A 12,730-nucleotide genomic window follows, 5' to 3' on the forward strand; every position below is an offset into this window, starting at 1 on the left:
TCTCGTACAGCCTGACCTCATCTGGCATGGTATAGGAATGCCATATGGGTGGAATCAAGCCACCAGGAAGCTGACAGAAAAGTCTGAATGAGCAAGCTGCCTCTCAGCCTGGGCCTGCCTCCCTGTGCTTGTGCCCGAGTATCCTCAGAACACTCCCAGGAACACAGGCTTAATACCTTTTGATAGAAATAGAACATGGCACAGGACTGGGCTTTCTGGTGTTAAAGATAACTACATTTCTGGATGGATTTATGGGAGCACAACTTTTTCAAATAGCAGAATTGTGTTGTGTAGAGAAGCCTGCTGGGCATACACAGGCCTCCATTCACTTTCTCTGTCACTGATGAAAGCTTCTCTGACTGAGAAATGTACAAAGTGATCTCTGTTGGTCTGCCTCTGGCTAAAGTAATACAAGATGGGCAGAGCTGAGGCGGGAAGAAGTGGACGTGGGGCCACTACCAGAGAGCTGGTCTTGACGATGGAGAAGATGCTGCCAAGAATCCCTGAGCAGATTAGCAGCTCTTTCTGCTGCCTCAGGTGAAGGTGAATGTGATGGAGAACCACGGGAAGCAGGATGCGGCGGGATTCTGAGAGAGAAAACACAAAGGTGAAGAAGCCCTTCAGAGGAGAACTAGCTACCTCTGGAAGCCAGTGGCACTGTGGGACTTAACTGGTCTCAAAGCAAGTGGGATTGAACCTGGTACCAAGCTGGAGGTCACTCCTTCCCTTATGAAGGCCTAAAAGCCCACTTCCTCGACATCCCACAGCATTATCCTTCCATCTCTCTTTCCATCTTTCTCATTTTAAGCCTGGTATCTATGGCATTTTGTGCAGGATGAACATTAGGGGATTACTTCCAAACGAAATCTCTTTAATGACTAGATTCCAAATTAAAAGCATAGCTTACAGTGAAAATTCCATTTAAATAATACACCTAGTTCTATGAACTATACTGATTGAACCTGTAGACTTGATATGGATTATAAATGGTCACTCTTTATGATGCTCTGGCTAGGTGGCCTGGCATGAGCATTTACTTGGTGGCAGCCATTAGGCCTACCTCCTTTTCCCCTCAGGCTTAGGGACAGGCTTGGCATGTCCACAGCAATGAAGGGAACAGAAGCAGGACTTTGTCTTATCACAAGCCTTTGATAATTAGCGAATCCTTATTGCCAATACTAACTTTTCTCCTCAATGTTACCCGAACAACATTTTCATCAGGAGATGACTATATTTAGAACTCTGTCAGGAAGGCTGAATCTTAGTTCAAATTCCTTTATTAACTCACCCTAAGGGACCTTAGGCAGGTTAGTTCCACTTATGGGCTTGCTTTTTCCCATCTGTACAATGAGGTGCTAATGGCTTTTTCTGCATTTCCTTCACAGGTGTGATGAGAAGACAAAGTGAAAAACAAGTGTGAACATGCTTCTGGGGCTCTGTGTCCTGTGTGGTCAGTGACTATGTGACTGTAGGTACCCTCTAACCTGGCCAGCACGATGCAGTCAGAATGCCAGTAATACAAACAAGCCAGGGCATTTTGGATTTATTTGACCATAATTAAGTATTCCAGATGAAATTCAGAAAGAAAATCTTTCTTTTTTTTTTTTTTTCTCAGCCAAAGACAAATTACATGACTTACAAGAGATTTGGGGGCTGTCTTGTCAAATACTTAGAATATATTCAAATAAAATGGAATGACCGCTGTTCTATATTTAAAAGGATGCTCGGACAAAAGAGAAGTTCATAATACATTCTGCAGACCAAAATACCAACAGAGCAGGATTTATAACAACCAATAACTACCCGCAGAGAAAACAGTAGTTTGTTACTGGAACCTGCTGAAGAAGAGACGGGACTAATGTGCTCTGAGAATGTAAGTGTTGCTTAAAAGAACCACTGGTAAAAATCTCACTTCAAGGGAGCTGCTGCAACTCAAGCATTCAATGAAACGGAGATGCATATGAAAATCTGGTGGGGGCTTGTCATCTCAATATCCAACTACATAGTTCCACTGCCACATAAAGTTTAAGAACAGCTTTTCGTAAGTGTTTATGGGAAGCACAAGTACATACATATATATTAGAAATATATAGGAGGTCAGTGAGGGCAGTCTGCTGTCCCCCTTCCCATATATTCGAAAGCATCTTCTTTAAGTAGTGCACAAAGCCTGAACGTATGCTGTAGCCTCAGGGCCAACGCATCCAAACCAGTGATAAAAATCTCCAGCCCAGGAACTGGTGAAGGGAGAAGTGTTTACTATAAAGAGTTACTGGTATAAAGTTACTGGTATAAAGAAAAGCTGACTTTCCTGGTGGCAGCTTTGCCATGAATAATAACCTACACTGGCAGAGTTAAGTCAAAGGGAACATTTATTTAGTATTGCAACTGTGTGTAGCACTTGGTTGAGAAATTATTGTTCTTACACTTTAAAAGTCAAACAAAAATTTTTATTACCAAAAATTCTAATTATAAAAATTCTAATAATAATTGTTTTGTTAGCATTTCAGATTTATTTCTGTGACCTAGAAGTTTATTCTATGACCATGATATTGCATTTAAAGGGCTAAGGCTCATATTGATCTTAACATTTGGACCTTGAGTATTTGGTACCACTGCCAGGCTGATCATGCTGAATGTGATTTCAGGTATGAATACAGAGGTTCTTTCAGAAAGTAGTCTGGGCTGTTTATTATTTGTTAGGCTGTCTTGATTTCTTGGGGAGTGGAGGGCTCACTGTCTATCTCTTTATCTGATCCTTAGAGGCTCTTTCAAAGACAAGCAAGGAATCTATCTGACTGGTGAGACAAGGAACAAAGTAAACACAGTGGGTCCTCAGGGCCCCCTTCAGGGTCTCTCTTATTTCCTTGACTTACCCTCATCCCCTTGAGCTACACCTTTCTCTCTTGTCCCCCACCCTCCCTTCCCTCTGTTTTCTCCTCCTGCAGGTAGTGTGGCAGGCCCTACGCTTGGCAGCTGGTTAGACTTGTGGGCCTAGAAGTTGCTCTGCAGGCCACTCCATGGGCATGGCCCAGACTGTGGGTCCCTAGGGATAAATCATGAGTGAGGCAGTAGGCCTCCATCTTGGCTGCATTATCTAACATAGTTTCCCAAACAGTCTGCATTTTTAGGGCCACAGGGTTCTTGCATGATGGCTGATGAAACGGATCCTTTGATTACCACTTGGTAACACCCTGGAAAGGAGGAAAGGTGAGTCTGACTCTCATTCCAACTTGATTTACCTGAGAAAGAAAACAGACGGCTATCCACAGTCCTGGCGATGGACTGTAGCTTCACCACATCCATTGACTGCCCAATGTGCACAGTGCTGGGCATGCTCCCCAGAGTCCCTCTTACAAACTCTGCCACCTCCTGCACGGTGAACATTTGCAGCAGCTCGTCAAAGATGGTTGGGAAGGAATTAAGGAGTGCAGCCTGCAGAAGCAAGTGAGGCTGTGGTTAGCACAGAGTTAGGTGTCTATCTCACATGCTCAGATAATCATTCGAGGAGGTGAGACGCTGAAAAGTCACAGCAGCATCTCTGCCTCATGGGGGCTCCTCCCGGGCCTTTGACTCCACACATCCCAGCTGCACTCTTAGGGCATGGAACAGAATAGCAAAAACGAAACTAAAACAAGAATTTTACTGGGGCCCAGGCCACTTGAAGCTTTCATAACTTGCCAATACATTTGCTGGCAAGAGAAAGGAATATAAAAAGAAATCTGCTCAGTATGGCTTAATAGCCATAGCTGTTTTGCTCACAAAATGGATTTAAATTTTTTGTCGGTCTCTATGATCAACCCCTCGACTTTCTAATTTTGGTCTCAAATTCAAGCCAGGAACTGCTCAAAGAAAGTATAGTGGAGAGAGCTGAGCACCACCAAGCAGCATGAGCTGAACTTCACTCACAGCCCTGTAGACAGCAATCCAGCTCTGAGAACTGGACCATTTTTCTAGGATAGAGACATTTATTTGAAAGATGAAATCTGAAAACTTTGTAAATCGTGTCCTTCATCTGTGATACTTGGCAGTGCCAAGTATAAATCCATAAGGATGGAGAATTTGTGGATTTAGTCAGTTAGGAACTCTCGAGGACTGGTGATTATGTTGGTATAGAGTTCAGCAACTTAGATGGCCTGGGCATGGGTGGGAGTGTGTGTGTTTGGAGACTTTTCTTCATGGATCTCGGCTCTGGTACATCAATGAAGTGGCCTCTTCAGGACAATCTGATAATAGTTCCAGAGCTTTTCAGAGGCAAAGTAGTATAGGAGAAAGAGAACGGGTTTTGGAATTAGACAGATAGTTCAAATCTCAGCTTTACTACTTGTCTGTCACATAACCTTCGGTGAATTACTGCCTAATCCTCTGTTTTCTCATCTATAAAATGAGGAAGATGTTATCACTGTCTCCTGGTATTGGCATGAAAAATACGAGGTGCATGAAGTTAGTTTCCAGCACATCATTAACCTTTGAGAAATACTGGTCCTCCTTCTCTCTTGTCTACATGGTAGCAACATGAAGGAGGCTTTCCCACTTCTCAGCCCTCTTACACAATTAACCCAGAATTCACACAGGGGAATGGAGTGTCACTCTGAGACAAGAAGGTGAGAGTGCACTCCTCCCACGTGGCACGTAGTGAAGGCGGGGGGCTGTTTTCTGTGACTGCTTCATCAGGCAGGCAGTAGACACTGGCCTAGAGTGAGTGAAAATTTATGCCATGGGGAAACAGGTCTGTTATCATACTGCAGTCTGTGTTCAGGCTAGGCCCAAGGACAGAACTTAAATGAATTCTATCTACAGATTTTTAACTCCCTGGGATATCAAAGAGCTTTTGTTTGTTTGTTTGTTTGTTTTGCAGAAATTAGAACAAGCACAAAAACATATTATCAAAAGCAGTTAGATATAAAAGACAAGGGGGAAAAATCAGGCCTTTCATAATCCACAACAAACAGTAAAGATTCTCTTAAATGGTGAGATTTCCTATACTTATGCACCAGGACAGAAGGACACTTGCATCCGAACATCTCTTAGTGGTCAGAAGCAAAGACATAAAATCTGACTGAACCACAGACTTGCTGAGAGTTCTGAAACTCATCAAACATGAGCCTGGCACCAAAGAAGCAGGTCTGCTTCTGACTTGGGTCTAAGCTGAGACTAGATTTGAACTCTCCTGATGTGCTAGGAATATGCCATGGAGTACAAGGCATTGCTAAGTTCTCAGAAAGCATATCTGCCTTGCTCTGCTAGCTACCTCTGAGCGCCCCATATCTCTGTATGCTGAGGGCAAGAGTAGGTACCCTGGGCCCTTCTTGGCAGGAACAGAGGGGCAGGAGGAGAGACGTGAGGAGGAAGATGAGTTGCGTGGGATACTTTGGAAGAGAGACCATGGAATGACCCTTTCTTACAGAGACACCTAAAAACCTTGAGGAAGTCCCACTCTTTTATAGAGTCTAGCTCGCAGTTGTTCACCTGTTCTCTGGTCCAAGGGGCTTAAAGGCAATTGGCATCAGAGGCAGCATAGGGTCATGTGGAAAACAAAAGAGCAGACTATTCTAATCTTAAAGGAGATATTTAAACATACATATGCACTCATGACAGTCCTGGCAGCAACTGAATGAATGGATGGGAAAGTGATCTTTGCTGATAGGTTTTGAGTAATAATTGGTTTTAAAAAAATCAAAGAAATGCATCTATTAGATAAAATTCTGACATTTGTGTATAAGAGAAAATAACCCCCTTGTGACTATGGTTAACAAACAATATCCTTGATCCTTTCTAGGGTGAGGTTCCCTGGAAAAGGTAACAGATTTGCTGACTGGAATTCTTAATATAAGGAAACAAATTTTCTTCCCACACTATATTTCTAATAGAATCTAATCTTAATTCTTAACCAAAGTTTTCTAGTTATTTCTGCCTATTTTACTCTTAACTTCTGGAATGGATAAGTACTAATCTAAAGTTTATTAAGTTTTTTAAAAAATTAACACAGTGACTAGGAAACAAAATTCTCTCTACATTCTGAATATCCCCTTTAAATAAGATGTTCATAAATGACAAATAATATGGTAACTAAATAAACTTGGCCTAAAGAGGGCCTCTGAGAATAAAGTTGTGCTTCTTCTCCACCATAAAGCCACTGGGCTGTTTTATATTTGGAAGCTGGGTCATAGCTGGCTTTGAAGTAAAAGTAGCATTTTGTTCTATTAGGTATTTCCTTGCAAATCAACCCTCACCCAACACACAGGAGTCTGGCAGGGCTTCTTCAACTCTAGAAGCCAGAGGACAAAGAAAGAAACCACCTGCTAAGGCAGACAAGAATCCAGCAGCAAAATTTCTCTGTAGCTCACAGACCTGAGTGAAAAGGAGTGTTTCTGAGTTTCTGCTGTCCAGACTGAGCACAAACCGGATGGACTGGAATAGTTCTTGGATGCTGGACCGGAACTCTTCCTCTTCCATCCCGCAGGTGGCTCGGGAATACAGGATCCTCGACTGCACAATAAACTTGAAAAGGTACTCCAAGGCCTGGAGGTGTGGGAGCAAAAGGGATAGAGAGGTGTTAAAGATGGCCAACAGCTAACACAGCATGGAATAAAGGGCAAAGAAACTGTAAATTCTACACCAGAATTGGGCGATGGACAATTTCCACTGTGGAGACAAGCATTTTTTTTAAAGTTTTTCTCAAAAGTCCAAATGGTCACTGAGCCACAGCTGTCTTCTTCCTGAGAGAATCACCAAATTATTTCACAACTGTTTTTGTGGTTCTGGAAATGAGGAACCACAGACTGTTATGGGAGCAGTTGAATTCAAGAACATACAGGATCAAAAGAAAATTAAGTTTCTTTGCATTTTTTTTTTTCAGGTCTGTAAATAAGAGGCTTTAAAAGCAATGATGTAACTTCTGTTGAATTTGTTCCATGAAGGAAAAGTCCTTAAGGAATCTTCTGCACCTTTGAGATACAGCTGGGGCCTGACATGGTGCCAGCCTTCTCACTGGGGATCAAGTCTGGAGAAAACTTGTCTCAGGTTGCACAGCCCGCCCCAGGTGGACCTGACATGTTCACTCTCCATCCCCTTCCAAACCAGGGCAGCCTGCATACATAATTTTTTTTTTTTTAAGATTTTATTTATTTGACAGAGAGAGATACAGCGAGAGAGGGAACACAAGCAGGGGGAGTGGGAGAGGGAGAAGCAGACTTCCCGCCGAGCAGGGAGCCCGATGCGGGGCTCGATCCCAGGACCCTGGGATCATGACCTGAGCCGAAGGCAGACGCTTAACGACTGAGCCACCCAGGCGCCCCTGCATACATAATTTTTGACCAGTGCAGAAGATGAAGCTCCCATAACATGTTGTAGGAGAAGAATCTAATTCTGGGGAGTCCCTGCAGCTTGGCTCGTGCTTATGAGCAGAGTAATTATCTTTTAAAAGAACAGATTGAAAATCCAAGACTATGCTTTCCAATCAAAGAAATGCCACAGATTCCCCAGACACTGGAAAGGCAGAGACACTGGGGAGAAACTTATCCAAGGATGAAAGAAATAGAGTTCAGCTACTTGAAATATATAATAGGAAATAATTCTCAAGCTACCTTTCATGACCTATGCATGTATCAGAAGGTTTGGCAAAACAAAACAAGTTTTGGTTTGGTTTTGTGGCCCATATAGAATTCAGTTGGCATTGCAGAATGGCTAAGTCAGAAAAATGCGACTTCCAAAGCTTGTACCAGTAGAAAAAATTATGGTGTGTGACCTCATCAGCATGAATGCTACATCCTCCGTTCCGGTAGCCTGTTAATGCCTGGTCTGAAAGGAACCAGGAAAATCTGTGCTACATACTCTAATTTTAAAAAGGAAAATGTTTTCCTCATGACCAGCTTTTTTTTTTTTTCCAGTTTGAAACGGCTAATACAGAGATATATTGAATGGCTTGAAACATCTACTTGTTTCATAGCGAAGGGCAGAACCAGAGAGCAAAACTGCTTGCAGTTCCTGGTCATGAGTGGTAGAGCCTATGAAATTTGTTCAAAATTCAATGATGCTTCCCACCCTGTGTGGAGACAATGGAACACATAACTGTGGGTGAAGCATCTGCTCTGTCCAGTTCTACTTAAGTTAATAAATCTGAAAGGAAAAGAGATCCTAAGAGTTATTACAACCTTTCCATCATGAAGAAGATCCACTGTGCCTACTTTTTCCTTTTCATGGTTCCCTGGGGGACCTGATGTAGTGAAAATGTGCTATCTTTTTAGAACACCTTGCCAAATACCATCCTCGAACCTACCAAAGATACCTCCTACAGGTCATTCACAAGGGAACAAACAAAAGAACCAAGTAACAAAACAAAGGACTCTTTATTTTCATCTTCCTTAGTGGTCAAACTTTCTTAGAAAGCCATGAGTTTGAAAGTGAAAGGAAGAGATGGGATGTGGGGGGCAAGATGTATTGAATCAAGAGTAATAAAGAAGAGGTTTCCTGGTCCACACCACAATGAGAGTTGCCAGGCCAGGACCTTGTGTATCCCATGAAGGATGGAAAGAGGATTGGATAGAGACTTACTGGTTTAGTCAAGAGGACTTATCAACTAAAACTGGATGAAGAAGGGGAAATGACCTGATAAAACCTTAGTACTGGATGCATTAGTATGAGATGCCATTCAAACAAGCTTGAAATGAGAATAAGTATGAAAGTATCTCAGAAAAGTGCTCCCCCAAAGGGAAGTCTTGCTTCTCTCCACCCAAACCTGATCTTCCCCCGAAGAACATCTCCCAAAGTAGCCCCGACATCAAGATTTGGCCAGACTCCTTGGAATGAGCCTCAGTTCTTCCTTTCTGTCACCTCCCATCCAATTTAACACTTGAAATCCTCTGCTTTGGTCACATCAGCCACTTTTTGGTTGCTTGAAAACTCAAGCTTCCCAGGCCTTTTTTTTTTTTTTTTTTTTTTTAGAGAGGGAGGGGAGAGGCAGAGGGAGAGAGAGAATCTTAAGCAGGTTCCATGCCCAGTGCAGAGACTGATGTGGGGTTTGATCTCTCAACCCTGAGATCATGACCTGAGCTGAAATCAAGAGTCAGATGCTTAACCAATTAAGCCACCCTGGCACCCCTCAACGAGGCTTTTAAACATGCTGTTTCCTCTGTCTGGAATGCTCATCCCCCAGGCCTGAACACTGATTTCAGCCCAGAGGTCACCTCCTCAGAGAGGCTTTCCCTAAAATCTTGATCTGAAGTAAACCTTCCTTTCCAGCCAGTCTATCCTATGATCCTGTTTATTCCCTCAAGTTTTTTCTTTTTTCACTGACTTTGTGTATTTATCAGTGTTACATGTTTGTCTGTCTTTCCTCCACTTGGATGGAAGTGCTATGAAGGCCTAGCCTTTTCTGCTTGGGCCGCTGCTGAATCCCCAGGGGCCACTACAGTGTTTGACACATGGCAGGTACCAAGCAAAATCGAGTGACTGAATGAATGATTCTTAGGAGAAAACAACTTCTCCTGTGATGCTTTCTCCAGTATCCTGAGCAATTAATTTTGGGACTCACATAGAATCTTTTACATTTAACTCAACTTTTATCCCCTCAAATATTGTATGAGGCCGCTGACAGGTACTGGGTTAAGAGAAGAACAGAACCTGGGCCCTGCCTCCACATCACACTCAGAACCCTGCTCTATACCTGTGCTCATGCATGCTTCACTGGGGATGTTTTCTTCAAGGAGAGAGGCCTGTCTTACTCATCTTTGCATCCTAGCACCCACAACAGATGCTGACTGCTTTGTAGATATGTATTATATGAAGGAGCACAGAAATAACACTTGTGGCCTTATATTTTTACAGGATGTACACAGAAGAGGTAGGGGAACATAGACCTATGATTTGATTTTGCCTCTTCAGTCTGATGATGCTTGGGGAAACACCCATCTCACTTGTTACCATGTGGACAAGAACAGCACAATCACAGGCCCAGTAGTACTTATAGCACATGATGTGAAATTAAAAGGGGACAGAGAAAAAGCAGAACAGCTTTGTTACCATTCTTCTATTATTACTAACTGGAAAAGGTGGGAAAGACATGCTTAAAAAGCAATTAAAAAAGTTAACTCAAGAATAATAAAACGTAGGGATGGAAAGGGAGAAAGCATGGACTTGCTGTGAGTTCTTAGAGGATATGGCAGCTTTCTTTAAATAGCTATCTGGAGAACTGTCAAGCAAAAGAGGGATCAATATTCTCATAGGTGATTCTCTATGGTAGAAGCAGTACCAGGAAAAGAAGTTACCAGAAAGTGAAGTTAACTCACAATGAGGATGATCCCCTGAAAACTGGAGCTGCCCAGAAATGCAAAAGACTGCCTTATCGTGGGACCTGTCCACACAGGGGTGCTGTCATGGGGGACCCTGGGTTCCTCCAAAGGTCAAGGTTTTAAGATTATCTTCGTCTCAACATATCCATATATAGTGCATTCACACTCAGCTCTTTTCACTTAAAACAGTTTTTTTTTTCACTTAAAACAGTTTTAAAACCAATGTTTAGTAACCACTGAACAAGGGAAAAGTGTTGAAAGATCTTAATTCTAATCAATGTTGCCACCAACACTGGTTTAGAAGGAGATATGATGCTTTGGCCAGTGGAAGCAGATTTGGATGCTGTTGGCAAAAACCAGGCAGGAAGGATTGCCAGGAGCTAAATGCACATCATCCATCCTTCCTGCCTTAAGATAACATTATTAGGAATAAAGATCTTCTGGGGCAAAATCAAGGTGAAGAAAGGGGAATTATGTGGTCCAAGGCGTTCCTGAAAGCAGGCCAGTGTACTAGGATGTCTACACTTGTCCTGCACACTATAAACCACTGACATTACTGACAAACAACTGCAGGGTGGGCCCTTTATGTACAGTGAGCTCAGTACGTTACCCGCATGGCTTCCTGAATGTGGTCCTGTCGAATCAGTTCTGCTGAGCAGTCCATGTACCACTTCAAACAGCGGATGAGCTCCCTGGGAAAGAGAACAGTTCCAGAAACCCCACTTTAATTCAGAAGCAATGCAGCTTGAAATTTTTGCAGCCCAGAATTAGCCACACAGGAATAATATGCTGTTGATGAGCCAGAATGGAGTGATGGATCCATTACAGCTGTGGAATCTCCAGATCATTTGAGACCAGACAACATACCTCATTCAGACAACATACCTCATCCATAGAGTTGCTACATTTTAATTAGCTATTATAATCATTCTTTCTCACTCTCCCTGACACATTTCTTCTTTGATTATAAGAAAGTTTCCCCAAAGTCCTGGATTTTGCGTGTATTTTTGTTTTGTCTAAACTTGCTGTGTCTCCAGAACATACAACAATGACTAGTAAATAGTAGACACAGATAAAGGTATCCAGTCCCGTGTGCCCCACCTTGCTCCCCCTTTATCTCATATATTTTATTTCCTTAGGACCAAGTAACCTGAGTGAAGGGAGATGACAGGATCCGAAGGCCTGTTCCTTACGTGGCAACAGGGCACAGAAGTCAAGTACAGGCCTTGGTCAGACAGCAGGGTTCACATCTGGGGCCTATCAATTTCTAGCTATGTATCCTTGGGCAAGTTATCTGATCCTTCTGTGCCATTTTCTTCATTTAAAATACAGAGAAAACAATAGTACATTTTGAAGTTATTGTGAATACTAATGAGATGATGACACGTTTAAAGCACAGCATGGTGCCTGCTCTACAGAGTGACATCAAAGCACTGGAGTTCCAGTGACTCCACAGCCTCATCACCCTTGGGTTTTACTTATATTTTCAAAAATTGTGCTAATTCTACAGAAGAAAGTGGTGACTTTTTTTTATTGCTTTAATGGTTTTATATTTTCATTTTAATTTTTTTTGCTTTAATGGTTTAATTTTTTATTTTAATTTTTTTGCTTTAATGATTTTAGATAACTTCTGTTTCCCATGTTAACTATTTATATCTTTTATCAACTTTTTATTTCTTTGACATTTATTTGTGGGTGCTATATTTACTTATTCACATGTTTCTCATGGAAAAAGCAAGACTAACTTTTATTAGCTTTGCCACCATTTCTTAGAAGGAAAAGTATGACAACTGTGTAGTAAAGTATGGTTTAAAATGTCAGCTCACTCTTAATCTCAGGAAATAAACTGAGGGTTGCTGGAGTGGAGGGGGTGGGAGGGATGGGGTGGCTGGGTGATGGACCCTGGGGAGGGTATGTGCTATGGTGAGTGCTGTGAATTGTGTAAGACTGATGAAGCACAGACCTGTACCCCTGGAACAAATAATACATTATATGTTAATAATAAAAAATGAGGAAATTGAAAAAAAAATGTCAGCTCAAAGACCACAGCTAATACCCTAGTCAATAGTGAAAGAAAGTTGTTCCTCTAAGATTAGGAATAAGGCAAGGATGCCTGTTCTTGCCAGTTCTATTCAACATAGTACTGGAAGAACAGTTAGGCAAGAAAAAGTAGTAAAAGGCATCCAAACTGGAAAGGAAGAAACAAAATTATCTTTGTTTGCAGATGACATGGTCTTATAGGTAGAAAAAAACTGAAGATTCCACAAAAAACTTTTAGAACTAATAAATGAATTCAGCAAAATTGCAGGATATAAAATTAATATCAAAATCATTTGCATTTCTATACACTTATAGTGAGTACTTCAAGAAGGAAAAAAATCCATTTATAGTAGCATCAAAAAAGAATAAAATACTTAGGACTAACTTAACCAAAGAGGTGAAAG

The 12,730-nt window shown here is 41.9% G+C and overlaps 1 protein-coding gene across 1 annotated transcript in view; it reads right to left on the reverse strand.

The window, feature by feature from the left end:
- The window catches only part of DOCK3 (dedicator of cytokinesis 3), a 568,243-nt gene that overhangs the window by 66,992 nt on the left and 488,521 nt on the right, over positions 1-12,730 (reverse strand). Inside the window, exons 22-25 of the mRNA XM_064595595.1 lie at positions 10,897-10,978; positions 6,349-6,519; positions 3,240-3,432; positions 460-587 (exon numbers count right to left, since the gene is read on the reverse strand). Coding sequence (XP_064451665.1) covers positions 460-587; positions 3,240-3,432; positions 6,349-6,519; positions 10,897-10,978 — 574 coding nt within the window. The remainder of the gene's footprint in view (positions 1-459; positions 588-3,239; positions 3,433-6,348; positions 6,520-10,896; positions 10,979-12,730) is intronic.

Source organism: Mirounga angustirostris, unplaced genomic scaffold (genome assembly GCF_029215605.1).
Source record: "Mirounga angustirostris isolate CCGP_5_RB_7025 unplaced genomic scaffold, mMirAng1.0.hap1 SCAF_1, whole genome shotgun sequence".
Classification (NCBI taxonomy): domain Eukaryota; kingdom Metazoa; phylum Chordata; class Mammalia; order Carnivora; family Phocidae; genus Mirounga; species Mirounga angustirostris.